This window comes from Acinonyx jubatus, chromosome B3 (assembly GCF_027475565.1).
Source record: "Acinonyx jubatus isolate Ajub_Pintada_27869175 chromosome B3, VMU_Ajub_asm_v1.0, whole genome shotgun sequence".
Lineage (NCBI taxonomy): Eukaryota > Metazoa > Chordata > Mammalia > Carnivora > Felidae > Acinonyx > Acinonyx jubatus.
In genome coordinates, this window is record NC_069386.1 from 39,876,502 (window position 1) to 39,904,349 (window position 27,848).

At 40.1% G+C, this 27,848-nt stretch overlaps 2 protein-coding genes across 7 annotated transcripts in view; both read right to left on the reverse strand.

Annotated features, from left to right (window-relative positions):
- ZNF609 (zinc finger protein 609) overlaps positions 1-493 on the reverse strand; it is a 208,802-nt gene extending 208,309 nt beyond the window's left edge. For 2 of the 3 annotated variants that reach the window (XM_053223893.1, XM_027067502.2), the window contains exon 1: positions 70-221. The gene's annotated coding sequence lies outside the window, so the exon portion shown is untranslated. Of the gene's footprint in view, positions 1-69 lie in introns of all 3 variants that reach the window. The other variant, XM_053223894.1, reaches the window with a different exon arrangement.
- Positions 494-5,322: 4,829 nt separating this feature from the next.
- TRIP4 (thyroid hormone receptor interactor 4) overlaps positions 5,323-27,848 on the reverse strand; it is a 65,450-nt gene continuing 42,924 nt past the window's right edge. For 2 of the 4 annotated variants that reach the window (XM_027067499.2, XM_015085562.3), the window contains 2 exons: positions 12,979-13,081; positions 5,323-5,623 (listed from right to left, as the gene is read on the reverse strand). In XM_027067499.2, coding sequence (XP_026923300.1) covers positions 5,556-5,623; positions 12,979-13,081 — 171 coding nt within the window. In that variant the 3' untranslated portion in view covers positions 5,323-5,555. Of the gene's footprint in view, positions 5,624-12,978; positions 13,082-13,701; positions 13,807-27,848 lie in introns of those variants that run through there. The other 2 variants (XR_003423125.2, XM_053223895.1) reach the window with 2 other exon arrangements.

The following is a 27,848-nucleotide window of genomic DNA, read 5'->3' on the forward strand; positions in this document are numbered from 1 at the left end:
CCGGCCCCCCTCAGCGCCGCGGCCTCTCTCCTCCCCCAGCCCCGGCTCCACACAAAGCTCCGGACTCACCGCGCGGCCGGTCCCGGGAGCCGCCACCTCCGCCCGCCCGGGGCCCCGGGCCGTAGAGCCGCCGCAGCTACGGGGCCCAGGCCGCCATCCGTTCCCGCGGCCCCTCCCCCCCACCCCACCCCGCCTTGGCTCCGGCTCTCCGCCCCCTCCCCGCGCCGCTCCGCCCCGCCCGGCCGGTGCCGCTGTGTCCGGGGCCGCGGGTCCCTCAGCCGCCACCGCCGCCGCCGCCGCCGCCGCGATCCGGGACAACCAGGGCCGCCCCGAAGACCCGGACACTGGACTACCGGGCCCTCGGATCCGGATTCCGGGCTGCTGTGGAGTCTGGAGCGGGAGAGCGCCGGGGAAACCCGGAACCTGGATGAAAGAGCCAAATCCTGGGTCTCGGAATGCGCGGTCACACGGAGCCCGGATTATAGAGTCGTAGCTCTGGGAATGTTGGAAAACCCGGCGAGCCGGTTAAAACATAGAGAAACTCGAAGAAACCTGGATTGGAGAGCTCGAACCTAACGCTCTCTCCTCCTGGAAAGAACTCTCACTGGACCTGACTTCCCCGCAGAGAGGTCTCTGGAGGAAGTATCATATTTTAAATACAGAAGACACCAGTTCCGTATGTATCTTTCAACCATGAGGTGAGGAAAAGGCCGTGAGGGATCTGAACGTGAACATCCACAAAGAACAGAAGAGCTAGGACAGCTCATAATGGTTTCATCCATTTTATCCCTTGGTTCAGCAAAGTATCACCCCCCCCCCCCTAATTTTTTATCCTTTGTTCTCCAGTTTTTTTTTTCTTTTCTTTTTTTTTTTTTTTTTTTTTAGGATTAACGCTTGTTTTCCTCTCCAAAGTACCCATTTATCTTTCTAGATCTCATCTCACCATCGGATATTACCAAATCTTGCTTTTTATTATCTAAAAGTCCTATTTTGTACTTCTTCAACCCACCATTCTTTTTTCTAACGACTGTAACTTCTGTCTTTCCTTATCTGTCATTCATCTGTTATTGCCCAGCGCACTACTACATAGTAGACATTCAGGCAATGTTTACCCGAACCCTCCCACCCACCTCTTGCTTGTGAAACAAACACTTCATGACCTCTTCCCTAAAATTTCCACCTCTTTCCACAGCAAACAGAAATTTAATTCTCAAAGCTCCCCATTCTTAGCCCCTCTTACGTCCTTCTTGTGTCCTTGACCATCTTAGCTCTGCAGTTTTATCTTTCCTTTCTTCCCTTATCCTGAGGCATCCTTCAACAGTGCCATTCAAGATAAGTGTGTGACTTGGGGATAGAGCCAAGTCATAAAACCCCTTTACTCTTCATCTACACACACACACAGCTGAGGAAGAAGAATCTCCCTTTGGTCCACCAAAATTCAACTTGTTCCAGTATAGTGCAGGACATAATTGATCCCTGGGGATAAGACATTTCCAGTCTTTACTGGACGACGTTACAAATGAGGAATCAACTACTTAGCAGGCAGAGAAAGAGTATGGTTCGGTGTTTTAGACTTGGAAGTGACTTAATTAAGGGTTAACATTCAAGTAGTCATCATTTACTGAAGAACGTGACTCTATCATTGGAGATGACAGGACTGCAAAAATAGGGAACAAAGGAAAATAAACACTCCTACAGCGAACCTCAATTTTTAGCCGAAGTTATCAAGCCTGGAAGAATCACCAAAAATTTTCAAGTGACTGATATCCTGTACACTCAAAGATTCTTAAGTTTTGACTTCCTATTCCTCTAGACCAGGGATTGGAAAATTATGGGTCACACACTCACTGCCTGTTTTGGTATGTCCCATGAGCTAAGAGTATTTTTTTTTTTTTTTTACATTTTTAAATGGGTGAAAAACAATCAAAAGAATATTTTGTGTTGTGAGAATTAATATGAAATTCAAATTTCAGTGTCCACAAATAGAGTTTTAAGGGCTCATAGCCAGTCATCATTTATGTATTACCTATGGATCCATCTGCACTGTAACAGCAGAGCTGAATAGATGTTAACAGAGACTGTAGGACCAGGAAAGCCTAAAATATTTGCTATCTGGCCCTTTACAGAAAAAGTGTGCTTGATCTGTGCTCCAAACTGTCCAGTAGAACTTTCTGCAATGATGGAAATGTTCTATATTTATGCCCTCCAGTTTAGAAGCCACTAGCCCCATGTGACTGTTTGGGCCCTTGAAATATGGTTAATGTGACTGAAGAACTCAATTCTTAATTTTATTTAATTTAAATAACCACATGTGACTAATGGCTACCATATTAAACAGTACAGCTCTAGACTCTTGTCAAATCTTATGTACTGACATTTTTTTTGCCCCTTGTGCCAACATCTTATTCCCTTCCTATGTCACAACTTCATATGGATTCTCAGTCCCTCCCATCCACCCCCCCATCGCCCTATTTATCTGACTCCAAACTAGGATGCCACACTTACTAGGTTTTCTTTCTGGGCTCTCCATTGTCACAACTGAAATCTGAAATCTGATCAGTTTACCAAGTTTCACCCCATGAATTAATCTACATTATGTGCACACATATAAATGGACAGACATTTACACAAGTTTCTTTGTGTCAGATGGAACTGTGGCTATGGTCTTTCTTCTCTGCATGAGAGAAGTAGAAAAGCCTTCCACATGCTGGATCCCTTGCTGCTGGTGTCTGTGATATGGATCACCTCCCTCCAAACACATTCACAGAAGCTGAGAACAGCAGATGTGTACTTGCTATTTGAATCTCAAGGAAAAAAAAATCCTTCATCACAGGCCTTTCTTTCCTCCCCCTAGGCCTAATAAACTGAAGTTAGTTGATTTCTCTAGTTTAATAGATGCTTGCTTTTTTTACTGGTCTTTTCTAGCTGGGCAAGAGAACAACCCCAACACTGTCTCAATCTTGGCTAGGAGTTCTAGCAAAAGCATTAAAAAAAATTTACCAAATAAATGAAATCCATATAAATGGGCTTTAGTATAGACAGCAGTTAAAATCGAAAGAGATTAAGGGTTATAACTCATAAAAACCCTAACTTTGTAATTTTTGTAAAAATAATCTTCAAAGTCTAAGTTTTTCACAGCTACTCCCTAGGAAAAAATGGGTTTCTGTACACTTCCAGATTGAAAAAAGGGGACACCTAGTTCTTTCTCTAGATTAGCTATACCAAGCAAAAAAAACCCCCTTACTCCAATCCAAACATCTGACTGGAAAGTCAAAGCCTCCTAAGTCCTGACAGAGAAAGTATCTTGTTTCATGTATCTCCCACTCTGAGCTTACATAATTGAGACAGGACCCTGTCTAGAAAAGCAAAAACAAAAAACACTAAACCCTTCAGGTACTATACACATTGAGAGCCACTGAACCCAACCATCCAAAAGGGGGCGTAGATATTTAGGCTGCAAAAGAAAACCAGCTCAGAAATGTGAAACTTCCCTCAGGCCAAGCTGTCCCAGAGTTAACAGGGTCAGTGCAAAGTGTTGTAAAGCACTGAAAGGCAATTCCTGGGCGAGTTTGTACTCAGGATGCTAAGAATTTCCACTAGGCTTTAAATTATGCTATTCATCACTGAGCAACTGACGGCCATCTACCCCCAAGTCTCTCCCACACTTCCTCCCGAGTGTCCCACAAATAAAAGAGAGACTTTACACCACCAACCACCACGTGAACTAAAAGGCTTTCACAGTCTAACCATGAAAAGAAGTTTCCAAGTTACTCTGCCATTTACTCATGTGGCACCAGCTGCATATTTTGGATGCTGAGGTGGGTTCTTGTAAATCTGTAATGTTCTTGTAAACTTTCTTATCACAGCACACAAAATGGTTGCATAACCTGAACTCTTGCAGCTCCTGATGTTTTTCTTTAGGTGTACACACACAATCTACCCAGGTGAAAAAAAATCAATCCAGACTCCTCTGTGCTTGAGCTGTCATTCACATAAAAAGGCAGGTAACTTTTTGTGGTTGTTGTTTCCTGGGTCCTTCACCTCCTGCCTTTTGGTTTTATTTTGGTACTCAGAAAACGAGACAATTCCAGTGCAGAATTCAAGATATTACTGCTTGGTAAACTATTAACACAGTGTGGCTTCATTAATAATACTAGGGTCTTCAGGAGACCAGAATGAGACTTTTTTTTTCCCTCTAAAGAAGTACCATTAGCTGTCCTTTCCATTTTCTCTACAGAAGTTGAGCAGGAAAAGAAAGAGAATACTGCATATTTGCATTACCAGAACAAGAATCGGGTAGGTTTTCCCTGGGAATCCAAAGTGATCAGGCCCCCACAAAACCAGTGCCTAGAGCTATGCAACAAGCAGAGTTCACAGTTGAGTGAACATCAATGCATATGAGTGGAGGCATTTCAATGCAAATACATGCTGAATATGAAGGATTAAAGAAAGGGGAAATTAATCTTTTTCATAACACAGGGCACTTTTTTTTTTCTCTCCTGCGTGCTCTCTTTTTTAAGTCATGCACACAACTGCTGGAGGGAATCCAACTTCCCTAGTGTGGTGGTGGTGCTTTATAAAAAGCAGAACATACACATTTAAGACCATGAATTTCCTGAGGATGCCAGCAACTGAGATTCTGACAGCTCTGCTGAACAGACTCAGAAAAAAAGTGTTTCACTAAGTAGGGCCAGACTGATGAGTAAAAAATCTCATTTCAAATCAACCTATTTTTTCAAAGCTCATAGCTTCCTGAGGTGTGATGGTTTAAAAGGTTGGGTTTCAGCATTTGGGGGTATATGAATACATTTACTGAAGGGACTTTATTTTTTAGTTTGCTTCTAACTGTCCCATCTAAGTGATGCTTTTGCAATACCCACAAAATAAATAGGGCAGTTTCATGTTGCCTGAGCAAGTAGCTCTATCTTCTCCCAGTCTGATCTTCTTATGTCCTAACACCTCAAACCAAAGAACAAAGTGGCAGCACCTTTTCAGGTTATCCCTTAAAAAAAAAAAATCTGCCAATGAAGGTTATTCAGCTGTTGAAGACTGTTCACTTCAAGACATGTTGGACTAGAGCAAAAAACTTGTTAAAACCCTTTCTGTCCCATCACAGGTATGCATTAAACATAGGATTCCTCAAACACCTTAATACTCTAACCAGGCTATTACTCTGAAAAGAAACTTTAAAATTCAAGTGGTCTCTCAAAAAATTGTTAACCTTTGCTAAGAAGTTCCCAATCTCAAATCCAAGCTTCAGAAAGGAATTTCCAACTTGTTCTTTTCTGATACCATTTTGAGAAAAATGTCAAAGACCTAGAATTTTTAAAATAGCATTTTATAAATAATGTATTCAAAGATTTTGACCTACTACATAAAGTAAGAATCCCACTCTTTAAGAAAAATATACAGATTTAGGTAAGAGTCTAAATTCTCAAAGATTCAAGCCTGATGCCAAGCCTTTAGATTTCTAATGCTTCAATTCCAAAGGACCAGTGGATAGCAATTTTAGTACACAAAACTCCACTATGCTGTATAGCTCCTTTTCTCCTGGGTCAGACAGCTTTATTCTGCTTCATTAACCCCTTCTTTGCTCCTTGATGGATCTTGGAATCCAGTTTCCCTGTAAAGGAGAAAAAGAAGCCTCATTATTTATTTTTTATATTTGCAATGCAAATCTTTCCTGGCCTCCCAGGTCTTCTGGTTCCTGTTTTCCTGTCACATTCAATTATCTTGCTTCAGGACTTAGACACTTTCAAACTTCAGAGTTTCATTCTGTAAGAATGAGGAAGCAGTGGGAACACTGTTTAAAGACACACAAATGTGGAGACACACACACACACACACACACACACACACACACACGATGAGTATTCATTCGCCTAAAGAATCTAAATCGTTAATATTTCTAATTTTGTAGCTAGAAGAAAAGAAACAACACGTTTTTCAGGAGGTCTCATGCTAAGGCAAGTTTGAAAAGAATACACATATATAATAAAGGAAGGCATTTCACACAGTGGGAAACTCATTCCTCTGACCTGTTAACTGGCTGAGCATAATGCATGAACCTCCCTCGCAGTGAGAAAAGCAGTTCAGTTCACCCCTTTGCTGCCTCAGACTTAATAGGGGGAGTGACCTGAAACAGTGGAGTAGAATCCACATGAATGGTTTACTGACAAAGGGCCCCTATCAACAGCTAAGAAGGGCAAAGGTCATAGGCTGTATGACTCTTCTAAGTGTTAAAGTTAGAAAACAAGCAACCTTCCTGTCCCAGGTGACCCTAATGAGAGGTACTTTACTGATGTGGTCCCTGACCTCTGACTCCTCAGATCTACCAGGACGGTTTGGTTCAGTGGTAGCAGCCTTAGGAGCCATCCATCTCATGCATGAAAACAATCTTAACAAAGTTCCTGTCTGTCTTACACATTGATTTCTCCCACAAAGAGTCTCACTTAAGTCAATAGTGATACTGGCACTGAACTGAAACAGAAACAGGTCAGTTTAGCCTCAGCATTACAAAAAAAAAAAAAAAAAAAAAAAAAGATTAACAAACAAGGAGCTTCCCTTTAAGGCAAGCCAGGTGTACTGCAGCCCACACCCATAACTGCCCCCCCCCCCCACATGCTGTCATTTTCATTTGTTATAGCAATCAGGTGTACAAGAAAGAGCAATGGAATAGAAGTCAGGAGACTTGGGTGCTAGTCCATCCCTCTGTGTTATTAACTAGCTGTAAAACCTGGGGCAAGTCATTTAGTTTCTCTAGACTTTAATACTCTCACTTGTCCAACTAAGAATACATGTCTTGACTACTGCAAAAGATTGTGAGAAAATAACCTCAGGGCGCCTGGGTGACTTAATTTCAGCTCAGGTCATGATCCCAGGGTCGTGGAATTGAGCCTCTTATTGAGCACCACCTACACGGAGCATGGAACCTGCTTAACACTCTCATTCTCTCTCTCTCTCTCTCTCCCCCTCTGCCCATCTCCCCCCACTCATGCTCTCTCTCTCTCAAATAAAATTAAAAAAAAAATTAAAAATAACGTCATCCTAGTTTCCCTTTTTAAGTTTTCTTAAGTTTTGTTTTCTTTTTCTCCTCATCTCTCTACGGGTATACCTGTCTCTGGAATAACATTACTTCTTTTTCTGGGCTTCCTCAGAAACCATCAGTAAGCAATACCCTGAATGCTATCCACTAGCATTGTCACAATGCTGCTGATTTTAATTTGGGCTTTACAGCACAGAGTATTCCCAGGGATTTAGGAGTCTTTCATCCCCCAGGCTGCCCAGCTGGAAATCCGAAAATGTGCCAGCAATCTGGCAAAAAGCCCTACTACAAGGCAAGTTTGCCTTTATATTCCTAACGCTACCATAGTGAGCATCAAATGGTAGGTGCTTGGTAAATGTGTTCATCAAATGAATTAAAGAAAGATGGCAAGGCAGACATTACAAATTTGAAAACCTTTGCACTGTAGGGACTAAGTAACCAAAATTAGCAGATATCAGATAAACACTAAGAGTATCCATTGAAAAGGTGGTGGTACCAGAAGCATAAGGAAGTACTGCATCTCACTCAACTTTTTAGGACAAGCTAGGACAGAATTCAGAATCCCACTTAGGACTTCACACTTCTAGTTCTCTAGTCCCTGAGACTACCTAGCTGTATGTGAGGAAGTCACCTAGTCACTCTTGTTCTCAGCTTTTTCTATGCCAAGAGGAAATTGGACTATGTTGTACAGGAGGATTCTTCCAGCTCTATGATATTGTGCCCTAAAAATGAAATGTGATTAGAATAATTTGTTTCTGAGGCAATCTGATAAAGTGCAAAGAGCAGGAAAATCAGAGACAGAAAGATGTGAGCAAAATACAACTTCTATAAACCTATTTACTCAACTGAAAAGTGAAAGGAGTAAAAAATTCCTAACTTACAAAGTTATTGAGAGAATTACAGCTAACATTAAGTGCTTTCTAAATACCAAGCACTATGCTGTTTTTTAATATACATTAAGTCATTTAATCCAATAACTAATTGAAATACTATATGTTAAAATGCTTCATAAACTCAAAATTCTCTGAAAAAGGGTAGTCATATTTATGCTGAGGCTTGGGAGTATGTTTCTTACTTATGGTCCCAGTTTACCTTACAACTCTAAGCAAGTCTATTAACTATATGTATTTCAGATTCCTCTTGTAAAAAAAAGAGCCATTACCTTCTTGACACCCTCAAAGCTTTACTGTCTAAGAACATTCCAAGTATAATCTTTGGAAAACTCCAATCTGATTGTGAAAGCCCTCAAGTGAGACCAGCTCAGGTAAGATCAACCCTATGAAGCAAAGCCCTCAATGGATAGGCAAACTAATCCCTGGCTTCAGGGATGATGTCATAAAATGGAAAATAGGAGGAAGGAGATATAAAGGAAGTAGGACTTCTGGAGCATTCCCAGGGATTCAGAAATTCTTTCATCGCCTAGACTGCCTAAGAAAACTATACATGTGCCAGCAATCTGTAAGCTCCTTATAAGTAAGGACTTCTTTACATCCCTAACATCTACCACAGTGACTGCCAACAGTGGCCAGCTTAGGCCAGTTGCAGGTAATAAAGGCAAGGGACTAGGGCCTCTTGCACGAAGAAGCAGTCATCACAGTTCCCCTAAGATGGCAGGAATTCTGAACTAGTTCTAGTTCAGCCTCATCTTTCAAGACTTGGGATCTGGACAGTTAACTACAGTTACATACAGTACACTCTTTTAAAAGCAGAGTGGTAATGCTTAATTTCTGTATTTCTCCAATATTTTTACATTTAATACCTACAGCATCTCAGTGTTAACCACATCCTCAATCATGGTGCCTAAGGAAAATCAAATGCATGTGCAGCAAATGGACAAGAAGTTAAAAGGGGAAAGAGTATTTGTCATCAATTGATATAACTCTCCTAGGGATTTCCACATGCTTTGCATAACATACAAGGCAGTACTTAAATGCATTTATAGAGCAAGTAGTTCATTTAATGTAAAAAGATTTCCTTTGTCTCTTTGAGCATTTAACCTACTCTATTATACTGTTTTGCATTTCCTAATTTGAGCAGACACACAGCCAAATGATATCATATTACACACTGTACTTTTCTGAATGATTTCAAGAAACGGAATTATCCCTAGGTCAAGCAAGCTCAAGTTTATGTGTCCAAAAGCATAAACCAAAATATATGCCTTTACTTCCAGTTATGGAGTGAATAAGTCATGGGAATAAAAGGTACAGCATAGAGAACATAGTCAATGATATCATATTAGTATTATATGGTGACAGATGGTAGCCACACTTGTGATGAGCAGAGCATAATGTATAGGGATGTTGAATCACTATGTTGTAAACTTGAAACTAATGTAACATTGTTGGTCAACTATAGTCAAAAAACTAAAAAATGTATACATACCTTTAAATTTAAGGCATACACACACACACACACACACACAGGGTACAGCAGGTAAATAGGTTGTATTCTAAAAGCTTATTTGCAAGTCAGAGTTTGGAACTTGGAACATTCTCATAGAACTAATCTATAAAAGATTCCTAAGCCATCCTACAAAACAAAAACAAGAACAAAAACATTTAAGCCAAAGCACTATACTTGAAGGAGAGTATTATTAATATTATGGACCTTTACCATTTAGTGGAACAATATAGCTAGAAGAAAATGTGAAGCATTACAGATTAACAGCCAACTATGTATTTTCCCCTGTGGCAGTGAGAGTAAAGACTTTTTCCAGCTGTAAGCTACTGAAGGTGGCTCCTTTGGACTACAAGAAGAAAGTTCTGGCAGAGTCTAAGATTTTAAGAGATGGTAAAGAGGAATGAAGGATGAAGGAATGAAGAGTTACAGGGAATAGAAACTTCACACCCAACTATATCCTCAGGTAGGATGGTTCCCTTTCAATAGAATTTTTTTTTCCAGGGTGCCTGCCTGGCTCAGTCGGTAGTACATATGACCCTTAATGTCACGGTCACGAGTTCAAGCCCCACGTTGGGTGTGGAACCTAAAGAATTTTTTTTTTTTCTGATGCACAAAGGGATTGGTCACCCATTCTTTCATTTTTTCTCTTTAAATTTCGCTTATTTCTGACTGATGTTTCACTTTGGCCTAACAAGAAAGAAGCTGCGGTCTCACAATTTCTACCTGAAACAAGCAGACAGCCCATTTGGCTTTTTAAAGCTTTTAACTACAATCGGGAAAGGACAGAGGGTTACTAAAGCTTTCCTCTAAGAGCATCATTCCTCCCCACCCCTCTACCCCCCACCCCCATTAAACCTTATTGAGAAAAACAGAGGCCATATATGTAGTGAAAGTAGGTCTCTGGGTAGAGAAAGTACTGGAGTAAAACATTTCACAGAAATATCTAAACTGTTTACAGAGAACATTTTCTCACAGGAGATTAAGCAGCAGGTAAAAACCAAGATAGGGGAGGAAGCTAAGAAAAGGTTATGGGGACTAAAGATCAAGTAGCACTGGGTATGGGAGAAAAGACCTAAAATGTTTTCCTGCTACCACCAGTGCTGATATCAGTGCCTAGAATAAGGTGAGAATGGAACAGGGAGGGATAGAATGCCACAACCAAAAAAGAGGGACAAGAGAGAGATTTAAATACTAAATAGCGGAAGAGTGCCTGGCTGGCTCAGTAGGTAGAGCATGTGACTCTTGATCTTGGGGTTGTGAGTTCAAGCCCCACTTTGAGTCTACAGATTACTTAAAAATAAAGTCTTGGGGCACCTGGGTGGCTCAGAATGTTAAACATCCGACTCTTGATTTCAGCTGATGTCATGATCTCACAGTTTGTGGGATCAAGCTCCAAGTTGGCCTCTGTGCTGACAGTGCTGAGCCTGCTTGGGAGTCTCTCTTTCCCTCTCTCTCTGTCCCTCCCCAGCTTGCACTGGCTCATGCTCATTCTCTCTCTCTCTCTCTCTCTCTCTCTCTCAAAATAAACTTTATGGGGCGCCTGGGTGGCTCAGTCGGTTGAGCATTTGACTTCAGCTCAGGTCATGATCTCACGGTTCGTGAGTTCAAGCCCCACGTCGGGCTCTGTGCTGACAGCTCAGAGATTGAAGCCTGCTTCAGATTCTGTTTCTCCCTCTCTCTGCCACTCCCCTGCTCACTCTCTATCAAAAATAAACATTAAAAAAAATTAAAAATAAACTTTAAAAAAATAAATAAAATCTTTAGAAAATAATGATGAGATCGATCAATCAATCAATCCTAAATAGTGGAGAGGAAGAAAAAAGTTTCCAGGGCCACTTGGCAACCAGCTGGGATAGTCTGAGTTGAATAATATGTAGAAGTCAAGGGCAACTTATGTTCAGATTTTCTGATATATAGGAATCTAAGGAACATATGTCTCATAAATCATAAGAGTTGCCTGAATTTTGTGATGAATATACATTAATCTAAATTCACAGTCCAAGCATCTTATTTTGTGATCGTAAGCAGTATTACTCAAAGTGTAGTCAGCTGAGCAACAGCATCAGTATCACTTGGAAGAAGGCCCAGGAACCTATGTTTTAACAGCTCTCTAGGTGATTTTTATTTGCAGTACAGTTTGAGAAGTTCTTCTCTATAGAACAGATTTATCAAATGGCTAGTTGGTCCCCCAGGTACAGTGTGAGGTAGAATTGTGCACAACCTAAGACAATGCATGTCCCCAAATTATCCAGTTCACAGAACGGGAAAGCAGTGTCACAGAGGCACAAAATAGTAACTGATGTGAGCAAATGGGACAGTTTCTGAGGTTGTTTTTATTTATTTTATTTTATTTTATTTTTTAATGTTTGAGAGAGCGTGCATGAAAGTAGGGGAGGGGCAAACAGAGTGGGGAGGGAGAGAATCTGAAGCAGGGTCATCACTGTCAGCACAGAGCCTTACTCGGGGCTACATGCCATGAACTGCATTTGCGTTATGAGATCATGACCTGAGCTGAAATTAAGAGTCAAGACACTTAACCAACTGAGCCACCCAGGCGCCCCAAGGTTGTTTTTAAAAATAAGTTAGGCAGAAAGACTACCACTATGTATTTCCTGAGATAGCTTTGAAACAGAAGAGGCTGAGGTAGGACTAGACAGAGGAAGAGAAGTTAGTAGTAGTAGAAGAGTTAGAGATTGAAAAAGTAAAGTCAACAAAAAGTGATTAAGAAGTGAATATGCAAGGGTGCCTGGGTGGCTCAGTTGGTTGAGCGTCCAACTCTTGGTTTCAGCTCAGGTCACCATCTCAAGTTTTGTGAGTTTAAGCCCCACATCGGGCTCTATGCTGGCAGTGTGGAGCCTGCTTGGGATTCTCTGTCTCCCTCTCTCTATGCCCCTCCCTCACTCTCGCTGTCTCTGCCTCTCTCAGGATAAATAAACTTCTAAAAATAAAATAAAAAGAAGTGAATATGCAGGAATTCAAAGAGGGTACTATAATCATAAATACATAAAGCAAAAGTTACAGAAAAAATAAATCATCGAGAGGTTTCAAAAAGAGGGCTAGGTTAGAGCTTTAGGAACCAGCAATCAAGGGCAAATTGGGAAGTGGAGCCTCCAAAACACTCAAAAAATAGACACACAAACTTCAGTCTTATTCTTGGATTGAAGACTGAAGAACAATGAATAAAGGTCATTATTGCCATTGGCATTGGCTTACTACTTCCTTTAATGAGCAGTGCAGCAGAGCAGAGCATACTCTTTTGGCTGACAAATGAGGATTTTAAATGTAATGGGATCTTAAATGCAAGCTTAGAGTGATTCACTAGCATACCATTAACTGTGGATCAACGTACACTTTGGAAAGGCTATATTGTAGTTAATTTAACATTAAAGTTATCACTAAATATAATCATATTAACCCTCCAATACTTGACATGCCATAAAACAGAGGAAGAAGAGATTTTTAAAAAGTTGAGCAAGTGAGACACAAGACACAAAGAAAAGAAAATTAGACCATCAAAGTTTGTGACTTACAGATTTTTGGATTTCCTTTAATAGGAAACTTCACAATCATTTCCTGGGGATTTGTGCAGATGAAAACAAATGGAGAATCAGATTCTTGACTCATGTCTGGATACTGTGAAATATAAAAATAACAAGTTCAGACTAGTTGGGACAAATTTTGAATTTCAAGGAGATTAAAGGATGTCCCAGATTTCACCTCAACATTCTGATGATAGCACTCTCCATTTCAGTCAGGTAAAGAGGATTATGCTTAGCAAGCAAGAACAAACCTTCACCTTTCCCCAGGCCTTAGCACAGTGGTCTTATGCAATCTATTGCCTGCCATTTCTGACTTCCTCTAATGGGAACTTCTTTAAAAAAGAATACCTGATATCTTCCCAGAAGAAACAAAACTGACTGTTCTTTTTCTTTTTTTAAGTTTATTTATTTAAGTAATCTCTACATACAACGTGGGGCTCGAACCCACAAACCTGAGATCAAGAAAAAACTGACTGTTCTTTTAACATAAGTGACTGAGAGTTGGGAGAGTCACAGGTCTCCTTCTGGAACATCGGGCACCCCCTAGGTTAACTCAAGTAAAACACTGGAAGATTTAAGAAAAATAGAACATTTGTGGAAATTCTGCAAGAAATAATCAACAGAGCCCTTCTTTCACTAAAAGGAAGGAAGATGATTCATTCTGAAAGGTATGAACATGCAAAAGCTGTTTTGCTGGATGCATTCCAGACTTACTTAGGGTGAAAAGGTAACTGGTAGAGCAATTCTGAAAATTATTTAGAAGCCTCCTTTGGATCTCTCATCACAAATCTGTGTGAATACTTAGGACTTGTATTCCTTCTGCAAAGACAGACACAGAACCTGGAGTAAGACTATGCTGGCCACATAATTACAATTTAAGGAACAACTGAGGGTTGGCAGAAAGTGCTCTCTAGCAATGCCCAACTGATTTGTTGTTTCATTATTTCCTACCTTGGGATGTCTTGTATTTAGCATGTTTGACAAATATGACTCATAGGCTGACTACAACTATGGGTCAGACTTCATTCCCAGAGGAGCCTTTCTCCTAGTAGCTACCATCCTAGGTACGCACTTATTTTCCTCTCTTAGTCACCTGCTAAGATATACCCTCTAAAGACCTAAGGCTCTAAAGTAGAAATGGAGGTTTCAGTAAAATAAGAAAATTCTAATTTCTCTGTAACTAGTGGAAGCATAAACAGTTAAAACTTCTTTACTGACCACTTGACCACTCTGTCTTAGGTGGCAGGTAACGCTATGGAGAAAACAGAGGAATTTTAGCAGCTTTTGGTCCTGCCCACATACCATGGCTTTCAGTGTGGGACAGGTGTGGCATGTACTTTGATAAAACATAGCTTAATATCAAGCATCAGACACAATTATATTCTGAGGCAGGATCAAAATGTTCATGGCAGAAAAGAAAGACTGAAGATGAGAAGGAAAATCCTCTTCTTTCCTTATCCCCTGGATCTTTAGAACTCAAAGAAAAGCAGGTTCCAGCTGTTACTGCTGAGGTGCTTTGGCACGAATAAAACCAGAGGCTGCCATCAAGATCTTTCAACCTAATTCTACAGAGGGCAAAACAGCAGCAGTCACAATTTCCATCTCCAATTTTCTTCCTCTCCCCTCTGTGTCTTAGAGTATTGAGGCAGAGGACAGGCTGCCAGGACCTCATGGCTCTGCTTTTCTGGAACGACAAGCTATTTCAGTCATCCTCTCCTCTTTTTCCTGCATCAATAAATGTTCCCTCTCTACTGAACCAATCCCATTAACAAACATAACTTCTGTAATGTCTGCCATAAAGCAAAAACTCTCCAGATCTCGCATTCTCAAGCTACTGCTCCATTTCTGATTCTCTTTACAACAAAATTCATTAAGAGATTGTCTGTGCTCTCTGCTTCAAATTCGTCTGTTTTTTTCTTGAATTCACTATAAACAGACTTTCACTCCCATCACTCCACAAAAATCATTCTTCATCAACTAAAGGTCATTGTTCACTTCCATGTTACTAAATCAAATGGTCACTTTTTCAGTTCTCATCTTAATTGATCTATTTGTAGAATCTGACAGAATTCTTCTCTCCCCCCTTCTTGAACACATTTCTCACTTGGCTTCCAGGATATCATTCTCTTCCTGGTTTTGCTATTTTACTGATTGCTCATTTCCCCATCCTTTAAATGTTGGGAGTGCTTCAGGGGTCAGGCCTCAGACCTCTTCTCTCTCTACATTCACAACCTTGGGGATTTCCTTCAATCTCAAGAGTTAAAAAATAAGGTCCTGAATTTCTAACTAAGAGAGGTGATGGATGTTAATTAAATTTATTGTGGTAATCATTTTGCAACATATATATGTATCAAATCCTTCTGCTGTACACCCTACACTAATACAATGTTATGTGTCAATTATATCTCAATAAAACTGGGGAAAAAATGAGGTCCTGAAAGTAAAAACCTAAACCACAATGAGATACTAGTTCATGCTCAAGAAATGACTACAATAAAACAAAATAAAAAACAAAAAACATGGAAAATAACAAGTGCTACTAAGGATGTGAAAGAATTAGAACCCTCATGCATTGCTGGTGTGAATGTAAAATGGTGCAGCTGGAGTGGGAAACAGTGTGGTGGTTCTTCAAAGAATTAAAGCAATTCCACTTACGTGTATATACCCAAAAGAATTCAAAGTAGGGACTCACATACTTGTGTACCAACATTCATAGCACCATGATTCACAATACCCAATAGTATCCACAATCCAAATGTTCATCAGCAGATGAACAAAATATCGTACATATGTACAGTGGAATATTATTCAGTCTTAAAAAAGAATCGAATTCTGATATATGCTACAACATGGATGAATCTTGAAATATTATCCTAAGCGAAATAAATCATGCAAAAGGACAAATATTGCATGATTCTACCTATATTAGGTACTTAGGATAAGCAAATTCATAGAGAAAAAAAAGAGGTTACCAGGGGGTGAGGGGAGGAGGAACAAGGAGTTATTATTTAATAAGTACAGAGTTTCTGTTTGAGATGATGAAAAAATTCTGGTGGATAATGGTGATGGGTTGTACAACACTGTAAAAGTACTTAATGCCACTGAATTGTATACCTAAAAATGGTTAAAATGGTAAGTTGCAGGTTATATATTTTATCACAATACAAACAAAATTTTAAAAAAATCAAGATCCTGAATTCTTTTCTAAACCTGCTCCTGTCTTACCCATACCCCCTTTAAAATGAGTGAATGATCCCATCTTTCCAGTGGTTCAGGCCAAAACCCCCACAATCAACCCACTGAGAAATCCTGTTAACTCTACCTTCAAAGGATGTCCAATACCTCACCATTTCCTAAGACCTCTATAGCTACTCCCTGATCCAAGCCATCATAATGTTTCCTTGGATTACTACAATAATCTAATTGGTCTGTTTCTGCCCTTAACCTCTTTCTTTTCTATTTTTAACACAGCAGTCAGAACTATTTAAAAAAATATACCAGATCATGTCACTCCTCTGCTTAAAACTCTCCAGTGGCTTTTCATCTCATTCAGAATAAAAGCCTAAATCCTCACCGTGACCTTCAGGTCCCTAGACAATCTGGCCCCCCATTTTCTTTCTTTCTTTCTTTTTTTTTTTTTTTAATTTTTAATGTTTATTTATTTCTGAGAGAGACAGAGTGTGAGCAGGGGAGGGGCAGAGAGAGAGGGAGACAGAATCCAAAGCACACTCCAGGCTCCGAGCTGTCAGCACAGAGCCAGACGTGAGGCTTGAACTCACAGACCGCAAGATGCTGACCTGACCTGAGCTGAAGCTGGACGCTTAACCGACTAAGCCACCCAGGTGCCTGTGGCCCATTTTCTGACACCTTTTTCTACTACTTTCACCCCCACTTTCACTCCACTGTAGCCACAATGGCTTGTTGTTCCTGTCTCTGGGTCTTTCCACTTGCCTAGTCCCTCTTCCTGGAATGCTCTACCCCCTAGCCCAGATATCCACCTGGCTTCTTCTTTCTTCAGAACTTTATTTAAATGTCAACTTTGCAGTAAGTTTTCCCTCATCATTCTATTTAAAATCGGAGCACCAAACTCCTCACAAACTTGACACTCTCAACCCCTCTCTTTTTTTTTTTTCTTACAGCACTTACCATCATCTGATACTACATAACTTTACTTAAACTTTTAAAAGATTTTATTTTTAAGTCATCTCTACACCCAACATGGGCCTTAAATTCATAACCTATAAGCTTCCAACTTCGGCTCAGGTCATGATCTCACAACTTGCGTGTTCAAGCCCTGCGCCAAGCTCTGTGCTGCCAGGTCAGAGCTTGGAGCTTGCTTTGGATTCTGCTTTCCTCTCTCTCTGCCCCTCACCCACTTGTACTCTCTCGCTCTCAAAAATAAACATTAAAAAAAATTTTTTTTTTTAGTTCACAACCTAGAGATTAAGAGTTGCGTGTTCTACCAACTGAGCCAGTCAGGTGCCCCTAAAAATTTAAATATGGCTTCCCTTTACTAGGATGACAGCTCCATGAAGGCAAGGATTTTTGTCTGTTTTGTTTATTCCTAAGCACTTTGAATCATGCCTGACACACAGTAGGCAACCAATAATTATTTGTTGAATTTGGGGCATTTGGGTGGCTCAGTTGGTTAAGTGTCCAACTCTTGATCTCAGCTCAGGTCGTGATCTCAGGGTCATGGGTTCAAGCCCCATGTTGGGTTCTGTGCTGACAGCTCAGAGCCTGGAGCCTGCTTCAGATTCTGTGTCTCCCTCTCTCTCTGCCTCTCCCCCACTCACACTCTGTCTCTCAAAAATTAATAAATGTTAAAAAAAATTAAATTTTTTGTTGTTATTGAATTAAAGAACAATGAATTTATCAACTTGTGCATTAAGGTTATCTTTTTTTAATTTTTTTTTTTAACATTTATTTATTTTTGAGACAGAGAGAGACAGAGCATGAACAGGGGGAGGGTCAGAGAGAGAGGGAGACACAGAATCTGAAACAGGCTCCAGGCTCTGAGCTGTCAGCACAGAGCCTGACACTGGGCTCGAACCCACGGACCACCGGATCATGACCTGAGCCGAAGTCGGACGCTTAACCGACTGAGCCACCCAGGCGCCCCTAAGGTTATCTTAATCATGCTAAATACACACAGGCTGGGAACTAGACACTCTTAGGATGACAGCCCTGGGTAAAAGCAGGTGCTATCCTATAATCTGTTACCACCCCCCCCCCAAGATAAATTAGAACTCTTGGCAAGTGGGCCAATAAGGCCTTATGTTTAATATAAACTACCCTGACATATATTAATAGAGTAAGCAAATGTCAAATAACGGGGAAAATGATGGACAAATGAAATTATAGAACAAGAGGTTTATGGGACTCATTCTTGCTTCACAATAAAGATAAACATCAAAATCAACTTTCCAAACTTAATCTAAATCCAAGTTTTATGTGAATATCTCTTTTCCCAAACTATTACTGAACTTCAGGAGGCTTACAAGAAACAGAGCTGACGAGCAAAGCAGCCTGCAAAAAAATAAAGCAAAGGCCTATGTGTTGGGAAAAGGGGTAGAATACATTAAAGCAAAGTCAGTTTGGCACAGCCTCAGTACCTCCAGAAAAGCATAATCACTGCAACTGGGGTCTGGACACTATGGACCACATTAAACACTGACAAGTCAGTGACTTACAAGAAAGGGATTTTGGTCTGAGAGTAAAAAGACAAAAATGCACCTGATGGAGAGAAAAGTAAATTAGGGGCACCTGGCTGGCTCAGTCAGTAGAGCACATGACTCTTGATCCTTGCGGTAGTGAGTTCAAGCCCCACATTGAGTGCAGAGCTTGTTTTAAAAAAGAGAAAAGTAAATTAAGAGAAGGTTCATATTTAGAAACAGTGTGAATAAATTCCGGACGCTACAATAAGGGTCAATGAGAGCACATCAGACAGGTTAGGGAATGTGGATTTTAAGATCAGGCAACTCAAAGCAACCATTCAAATTCAGTAACAGATTCCTCAGGAAGTTGCTGCTGTTCTTGGCTATGAAAACATGACTCCTATCACCTGGTTTCCAGCCTGATGAGTGGGGGAGGTGGGCCTACTCTTCTTTCATGCCTCATAAATTTCATAGCTGTCTAACATAACAGGTAATTAACTACTAAACAGCCATTTTCTTCTCTTCTCCAGAGGGAAATTGTTCACCAGTCATTTAGAAAACATTTCTTTTGCCATTTTCATAACAGAAAAAAAAAGGTTAGTAGTTTTTGGCAATCACTACTAATTCAGTCAAGTGGCCATTTTCACCAACTCTGCAAGCCTCCATTTAGTCCTTGTACTGAAATGATCAGTAACTCCTAAATGATGCCACTCTTGACAACAAATCCCCAGATGACCTATAAATCTTATACCTGTCTCCAGAGGACTAACAGCTACCGCAAACAGTTAAGAAAGAACTCACTGACAAAGAACATATATTTGCTGTAGGTTTTCTTGGTTTAAACTTTGGGGAACTAGACAGGACATGAAATCAGGCTCTGAAATCTAGTTAGCTGAAAACCAACTCCACGAAGATTGAGGTGATAATACTCAGAAAGAGAGAAGGAAATAAGTCTGATAAAAAGGCTACAAGTAAGACAGATCCAAAGAAGCATATCCTGAAAGCAATTCTCTAATAGTTCTCTAATAGTTCTTGTTTACCTTTTCTGTTAAAGCAATTCAACAAGTCTACAGGACACACAACTAGTACCTTAGGCCCCACTATACTGGAGGATAAAACTTTTCTCACATCAGAATAACATAGGAGTAGTGATGCTCTGACAAGATGACAACTGTATATTTGACTGGAGTTGGATAGAGACCAAGCCAGCTGGCCCAATATGGGATCACTGAATTCCCACGTACAAGTACCCAAATCAAATCATGTGCTCAGTATAGGGGCGCTTGAGTGGCTTAATCAGTTAAGCATCAGACTCTTGCTTTCGTTTCAGGTCGTGATCTCAAGGTTTTTGAGTTTGAGCCCTGCAATGGGCTCTGAGCTGATAGGGCAGAGTCTGCTTGGGATTCTCTCTTTCCCTCTCTCTCTGCCCCTCCCCTGCTTTCTCTCTCTCTCTCTCTCAAAACTAAACATTTTTTTTTTAATAATCATGTGCTCAGTATCAAAGATGGAGGGATTGCAGCTCAATGCTACAGAGTTCATATTTGCTCCAGGTGAAAAGAATAATATGCAGCTTAAGGGTCTTACAGCCATTTGTGGAAGATGACCTAGTTGAAGCCACACAGCATTGGTTTCCTGGTCCCATCCTACTCAGTTAAGTTTCCACTGTGGCTTTCTGTGCCCTTTGGAATTCTATGCTAGAACCTCCATACACAAGAGAACCTAAGCAAGTGTTTTTCTCTAAAATTAACTGCATAGCTTTTCTGCCTTCTTTAAGACCTAAATGGGAATCACCCACTCAAAACAGTTATTTTTGGTCTTAAATTTCCTATAGCAGGTTTTCACTCCAACTTAAACTAGTGAGAACCAAAAGAAAATTACTCTTAATTAAAGATACTATGTTGTAAGGTCCTTTAACCATTGAAGTCTACGTTTGGGACTAATAACTCAGAATGCTAAAACTCCTCTTAAGGGATAGGACTATTTTAGAATTTATCTCCCAATGGGAGATAACTTAACTGAGAACAACTGTTTTGAGGCACAGTTCAGAACATCCTTTGACATCAGTTAACATACCAAGGTAAGATAACTGTCAGGCAAACTGGTGCTATTAACAGTAACAATATGCCTTTACTGAATGATATTTGTCTTTGAGAACAAAACAGATTAAAACATTTTAAACTATCCAAATAAAAAATCATAACACTGTATGTTAACTATACCGGAATTAAATGTTTTTTTTTTAATTTTATTTTTAAGCGATCTCTACATCCAACATGGAACTGAAACTCACAACCCCAAAAATGAGAGTCACATGCTCTCCCAACTGAGCCAGTCAGGCACCCCTGGAATTAAAATTCTTCTTTTTTATCATAAAAAAATTGATTTTTGTATGGTGATTACATATTATAGTACTTCTTTCCTTTACTGCTATAATATAGGTTTTCTTTACCACAGGTCATTTATTTCAAAGTTATTTATCTTAAAAGAATATTTTCTCTCTTTTCCTTAAAGTTTAGTTATTTATTTTGAGAGAGAGAGAGGCAGAAAGAGAGGGAGAGAATCCCAAGCAGGCTCTGAGCCATCAGTGCAGAGCCCAATGTGGGGTTCGAACCCAGAAACCATGAGATCATGGTCTGAGCTGAAATCAAAAGATGGACATTTAACTGAGCTATGCAGGTGCCTCAAGAAAATTCTTTTTTTGTACACTCCATGTGGACTAATGATACTACCATTCACCCAATTGCCAGAGCCCAAAACCCAAGTTTATCTTAGATTTCTTTCTCTTATCTTTCATATCCAATCAAATCACCAAGTCCTATAGACTTTACCTCCTAAACATTTCAATCATCTGTTCCTTTCTGCCCAACTCATCTGCCAGAGCAATAATAGAAATATGAACACAGTAGCCCAGGGAAGGAAGTGATTAGTCTTGTTAGGGAGGAGGAAATAGACTGAGGTCTAGGAAGACACTACAGAGAGTGACATCTGAGTTGTTTAAAAGGATGAATATGAACTATCCTGGTGGAGAAGAGCATGGTGACCTGATAAATGATGGCATACTGAGGAAGACAAATCCTTTCTTCAGGACTCACCTTTTTTAGAAGCTTCCTTAACCTTCTCCACCCCGCCCCCAGTCAAGCTGCGTTAGGAGTTAGGGCCTCTCACACATTCCTTTTTCATATGATAATTAGTATGGTTGGGTTTTCTTGTCTCAGTCTCTTCTAGTAGACTGAAAGATCCACAAAGATGAAGTATCTGTTAAAACTCTGGATCCTTAGTCTTTTTTTTTTTTTTTTAATGTTTACTTATCCTTGACAGAGAGAGTGAGACAGAGCGTGAGTGGGGGAGGGCCAGAGAGAGGAAGACACAGAATGGGAAGCAGGCTCCAGGCTCTGAGCTGTCAGCACAGAGCCCAACGCGGGGCTTGAATCATGAACATGAGAACATGACCTGAGCCGAAGTTGGACGCTCAACCAACTGAGCCACCCAGGCGCCCCTGGATCCTTAGTCTTTAGCGCAGTTCCTGGCACATGACAGATGGTCAGTCAATACTTACTGAATGTATGATTGTATAACATTCCAAGCAATAAAATCTTAGATAATTTGCTACCTGGTTCATACAGTAGACTAGGTGAAAAATTAAGAAGACTTGAACAGATTGCAAGAAGATACCAAGGCTACAGCAGATTCCTTCTAGATCAAGCAGACCACTTTCTCTCTAAGCCTCAGTTTACTTACAGGTAACATGAAGGTGTCACATTAAGTGATTGATTCTACTTACATAAAACCTCTTACATCTATTCCCCTCTTGTCTAATTTCACTGGCATTATCCTAGAACAGACCTTTGAAAATATCTCGACCCTGGAATGACAACTGCCATCTCATTAGTCTCCCCACCTTCAGGCTCTTCACTGCAATTAATCTTCCACCTTGCAGTCAGATCCATTTTCCTAAATGGAGGCCCTGATCACGTTCCAAACACCCCAGCTCCATTCCACAACTGACTACAGATCAAAGTCTTACCTCTGAAGCCTATCATTCAAAGCTATCTACCATCTGACCGCAACATACCTTTCCATTCTTGTTTGCTGCTTCTTCCTCTTCTTCTCCCATACTCGTCTCTCAACAAACTGGTTTGCTATTATTCTCTGGACAGGTCCCTAACTTCCCACCTCACACTACTCCTCCTCCTTGGAATATGCTTTTCTTATCAACTAAGTAGGAAGACCTGAACAGCAATCCCAATTCTACCATTTACTGACTGACACTATGCAAATTACTTTAACTCTCTGTCTTGAATTCTCTTCTCTTTAAAAGAGGGATAACGATACTTAGCTTGAAGTGGTTGTGAGGATAAGAAAATAACATACATAATAGGCCTTGTATATAATAGCTGATCAAAAAGTGATAGATTTTATTATTATTACCTTTCAAGGCTAATTCAAAAGCCATATTCTTTTTTTTTTTTAAGTTTATTTATTTATGTTGAGAAAGTGTGATAGAGTATGAGGAAGGGGCAGAAAGAGAGGGAGAGAGAATTCCAAGCAGGCTCTGAGCTGACAAAGAAGGCTTAAACTCAGATCATGACAGAGTTAATCATCATTAACAGAGATCATGACCTGACCCAAAATCTAGAGTCAGATACTTAACTGATTGAGCCACCCAGGCAGCCCAAAAAGCCATATTCTTAATAAAGTCTTTTGGGGTCCCTTCTAGCTAGAAGCAACCTTTCTGTCCTTTAAATTCCTCAGAGACACTCTACTTTTCAAGACAGTTATCCTTGCTTTTTATTTTGTTTTTCTTTGTTTACATACATATTTTACCTATCTAGTAGTCTTTTAAACACCCTGAGGACAGACCCCATGGCTAATTCATCTTTTTGTTTCTTGTAGTGTCTAAAACAATGTCTGATTTATGGTAGGCACTCAAACATTTACTGATAAATACTTAAGAAAACCTTAAGAGTTATAGGTTTGTTTTCAGATGAAAAGGTAAAAACATTAAAGAATTTACATTAAATGTATAGACAAGTGTTAACGTTCCCCTCCTCTTTTCAGGATAAGTACAAAGGAAAGCAAAATGCTTTCTGGAATATAAAAAAATATACATGGTTGTGCTCAACTCAGCAAGTAGGCATTTGACACCCAGATTACAAAACAACTTTAAAGATAGTCTGCTCTGACCTAGAAATTCCAGTAAATATTCTAGTCTTCATGAGAATTCTGAAATTTGTTCCCTGTTTCACTCAAGTAAGCTGTACTTTTAAAGAACAGCCTAGGGTAAGGCTAGTTGTGGCAGACACACAGTTCCCCTCTTTGTTGGGTCTCTGACACAGCCCTCATGATCCCTTAGAAATCCACATTTTAGGTCTATAAATATGCAGGTTTTCTCAGTATGACAGAGGACACTTTCACATATTTTAAAAGAAAGTAGGGGCACCTGGGTGGCTCACTCGGTTGGGTGTCCAACTTCGGCTCAGGTCATGATCTTGCCATTTGTGAGTTCGAGCCCCGCATCGAGCTCTGTGCTGGCAGCTCAGAGCCTGGAGCCTGCTTTGGATTCTTTGTCTCCCCTTCTCTGTGCCCCTCCCATGCTCGAGCTCTGTGTCTGTCTCTCAATAATGAATAAACATACATACATACATACATACAAAGAAAGAAAGAAAGAAAGAAAGAAAGAAAGAAAGAAAGAAAGAGTTTGTGGGGGTGCCTGGCTGGCTCAGCCAGTAAAGAATGTGACTTTTGATCTTGGGGTTGTGAGTTCAAGCCCCATGCTGGGCACAGAACTTACTTTAAAAAAAAAAAAGAAAAAGAAAAAGAAAATTTGGGGATACTGCATTTTTCAAGGCTGTTATCTGGGTTGAATACTAACTATTACTTCCTTCATTCTCTAATTTCTCACCTCTCTCAGACCTACAGACAATCCATTGATTGATGATAGAAGCTGATGATTTCCACACATGATTTTTGCAAACCTTCCTGATGATCTGTATTGCTTGGATACCCTTATAGGAGAAGGACAAAATAATACTCTCTACCCCAATGAAGACTTCAATTCTATTGCTAATGTCAGTTATATAGGCACCCAGCAGAACTGCTTCAGCATAACTCTTTAAAGATAGGGTCTTGGCTATTATAAAAGCCATAAGATCAAACAGACTGAAGGGTCAGTAAACTGGCAGGAGAGGAATGGATTTAGTCAGAAGAAATGGAATAATCAATGACCTTGGATATTTCAGACAAATCAGATTTTCTATTGAAGGCAGAGATATAAATAGCCCAAACACAACACAGACAAGTAGAAACAAAAGCCACCAACTCAACTTTCTGTTTGAAAACTTGTTAGGTCTAGAGAACTGTTCAAACCACAGCTGCTAATGGTTATGGATTTGGCAATCAAAATGTCTTTGTTAAAAAAAAAAAGTTTTAACTGCCTTGCTATTGAGGTTACAAACCACAGCCTTGATGCATTGTTGCAGTCAACATCCTCCCTGCTGTTTTTGAGAGCTTACATCTGCTGCTGGCAGATAAAGTGCTGGCAAACTGCATGGGCTCCTTCCAGGGGAATACAGGAGAAGCTGTAACTAGATGGCTCTCATCTACCTTTCTCTCCTGAGTTGAGTCCACAGCCTTTGCTGCATCATTCTTGTCTTGTCTAGGTTGATTCCCTGCCATTACTCAGAGGGCTGAGGGTCTAGTGGGATTTTCTTCTGGCACAAATTGGCCATGCCAGCCATACTACTCTTAGAAGATAAAAGGAGGACGAGTTCTTAGCTCAGGGCAAAGCATTTTAAGCACATATTTTAAAAAATCACTTAGAGTATAGTGTACCTGATTTTAAACAACCTCTAATAAAACTTTTTTTTAAAGAGACTAAATGATCACATTATGCCAAAAATAGTGAGGGCTTATTATATTTTAACTTATCAAAGAAAGGCCAAGAATGTGAGGTCAGGAAGTAAGTTACTGAGTTTCTTTGGGGAAGGAAAAAGGAACAAGATGGAGAAGTAAAATGTGGTCCAAGTCACACATGAGATTAGTTTCAGTTGAAATAAAAACTACTAGATCTACATTGGTTTTCAAAGAAAATGTCATTCAGCTGGGTAATGAAAAATGAGTATAAAGGTGCAGAAAGAAGGCATAGGTCAAGAAATTGTTTCCTGTATGATTCTCCCTCAGTGAGATGACCTATGACAATAAAAGAAAACCAAACATACTTAGGCTAGCACTTTCTTAGCTGTATATACAAGATACCAGTTCTGCAGTATGAAAGTAGGTAGTATGTATGAGGTAGGGGGAGGGGATTTATGGTTGAAAAGTTTAACACTGTATGTTGTATCCATTAGACGTAACAGACAGTTGTATCAGAGAGTCATAATGCACACTAGCGTATTAAGGTCTCTGAGAAGGTGTACAGTAAACAAACACATTTGTCTGATACAAATACATTTTCCAAATGTATGTGTCCATTCAGAACCACCTCCCCCTGTTTTTATTTCCCCAGAGAACACCTATACATGGAAGAGTTTGGGAAATGCTAGTCTAGGGCTATTATTCCTAAACTTTCAACTCATTCTTACAGTAATGAGAGTAAGGTTTGTAAAACAGACTAGGCAATCACATTACTAACATCACAGAACCACAGCTCAAACAAAGACAGGTAGATTACCAAAGACGCTTGAGACATTTTCCGAAAGGCAGCCAAATACCAAAGCTACAACTTTTAAAAGATCTTTATCTAATAAATAATCCCCAAATAAGACTAATATCAATTCTGCATACATTCATGAGCTACCCCCAAAGAAAAGAAACAGTGGGGAAAAGCCCCAAAAAAGCTGACCATAGGGAAAATGAGTAAGGGATTCCTATTTGATGAAGCCTACTGGCTTCTGGCATTTGGAGATATTCTAATGACATATACCAGAGAAATTCATAAGGAGAGTTGCCAGGACCTCCAGCTGGGAACATATGGAAGGATTCCTACATTTCTATGTGCTGCCCTCAGCATCCTCAGGATAAAAGACAGAATCTAAGCTCAAGGAGGAGTATCACGCTGACCTGAAAGAGAAGTATCCATGAGAAACCAAAAAAGATTTCTAACTCCCATAAGCTTGCTGTACTCCACAGACTAGGATTACTGTTTCCTACCCTTCTCTACACATTTTGTGGAAGGAAGAAGACTGGCTGTCTAGTGATTGAAATCATTTGACCTTGTATCAGATGGTGGTTTGCTTGATGGACAAATAAAAAAATAAAGGAAGGCCCTTTGCCAAACCCCACCACCCACATACCAGATGCTCCAGATTCCCCTTTTTAAATTTTTTTTAACTTTTAAAAATAGGTTTATTTATTTTAAGAGAAAGACAGAGAGAGCAAGCATGTGTGCACACGTGCAAGCAAGGGAGCAGCAGAGAGAGAATCCCAACGTGGGGCCTGAACCCATGAACCAGGAAATCATGGCCTGAGCTCAAACCAAGAGCTGGACGCTCAACCAACTGAGCCACCAGATAGCCTGATTTCCCTTTAAGAATGCAGATATCCTATGAAGAAAATATACTGATAATATATTAATTCATCCTAAGCTATTAATGCCTGTGACAGTCTTTAAAACTATAAGGCCTACACCAATGTAAGCAATTTTTATAACTGTTACTTCTAGACTGAAAAAAAAAAGGGGAGAGAAAGAGAGGAAAGAAGATACTGGGGAAATGGGCAAAAGGCCCATGGAAGCACAGGTACAACGGTGTGGAAAAAAGGGTCTCCACATGTCCATGGTTTTGCCTAGGTCTGAATTAGGTAGTAAGGTTCAGAACAAAAGGCTAGGGGTCAAATCCATGCCAAAATGCATGCATTGTACTCCGATACATAAAGTAATCAGAGAAGAGCTAAGGAGGCAATCCACAAGAAAATGAAAGAAAACTAGAGGGATAATTACTGGCTAAAATCTGTGAGGAAAGGGTAGAGAGGGTAAGATAGATAGGATCAGGTTGGTTTTTTAAGTTATTTATTTATTTACTTATTTAGAAAGAGAGAGAGAGAGAGAGAGAGAGAGAGAGAGCGTGTGCGCTTGCATGAGCTCACAAGCAGGAGAGGGGCAGAGACAGGAAAGAAATCCCAAGCAGGATCCACACTGCCAGCGCAGAACCCCGTCAGAGCAGAGCCTGATGCGGGGCTCAAGCCCACAAACTGCAAGATCATGACCTA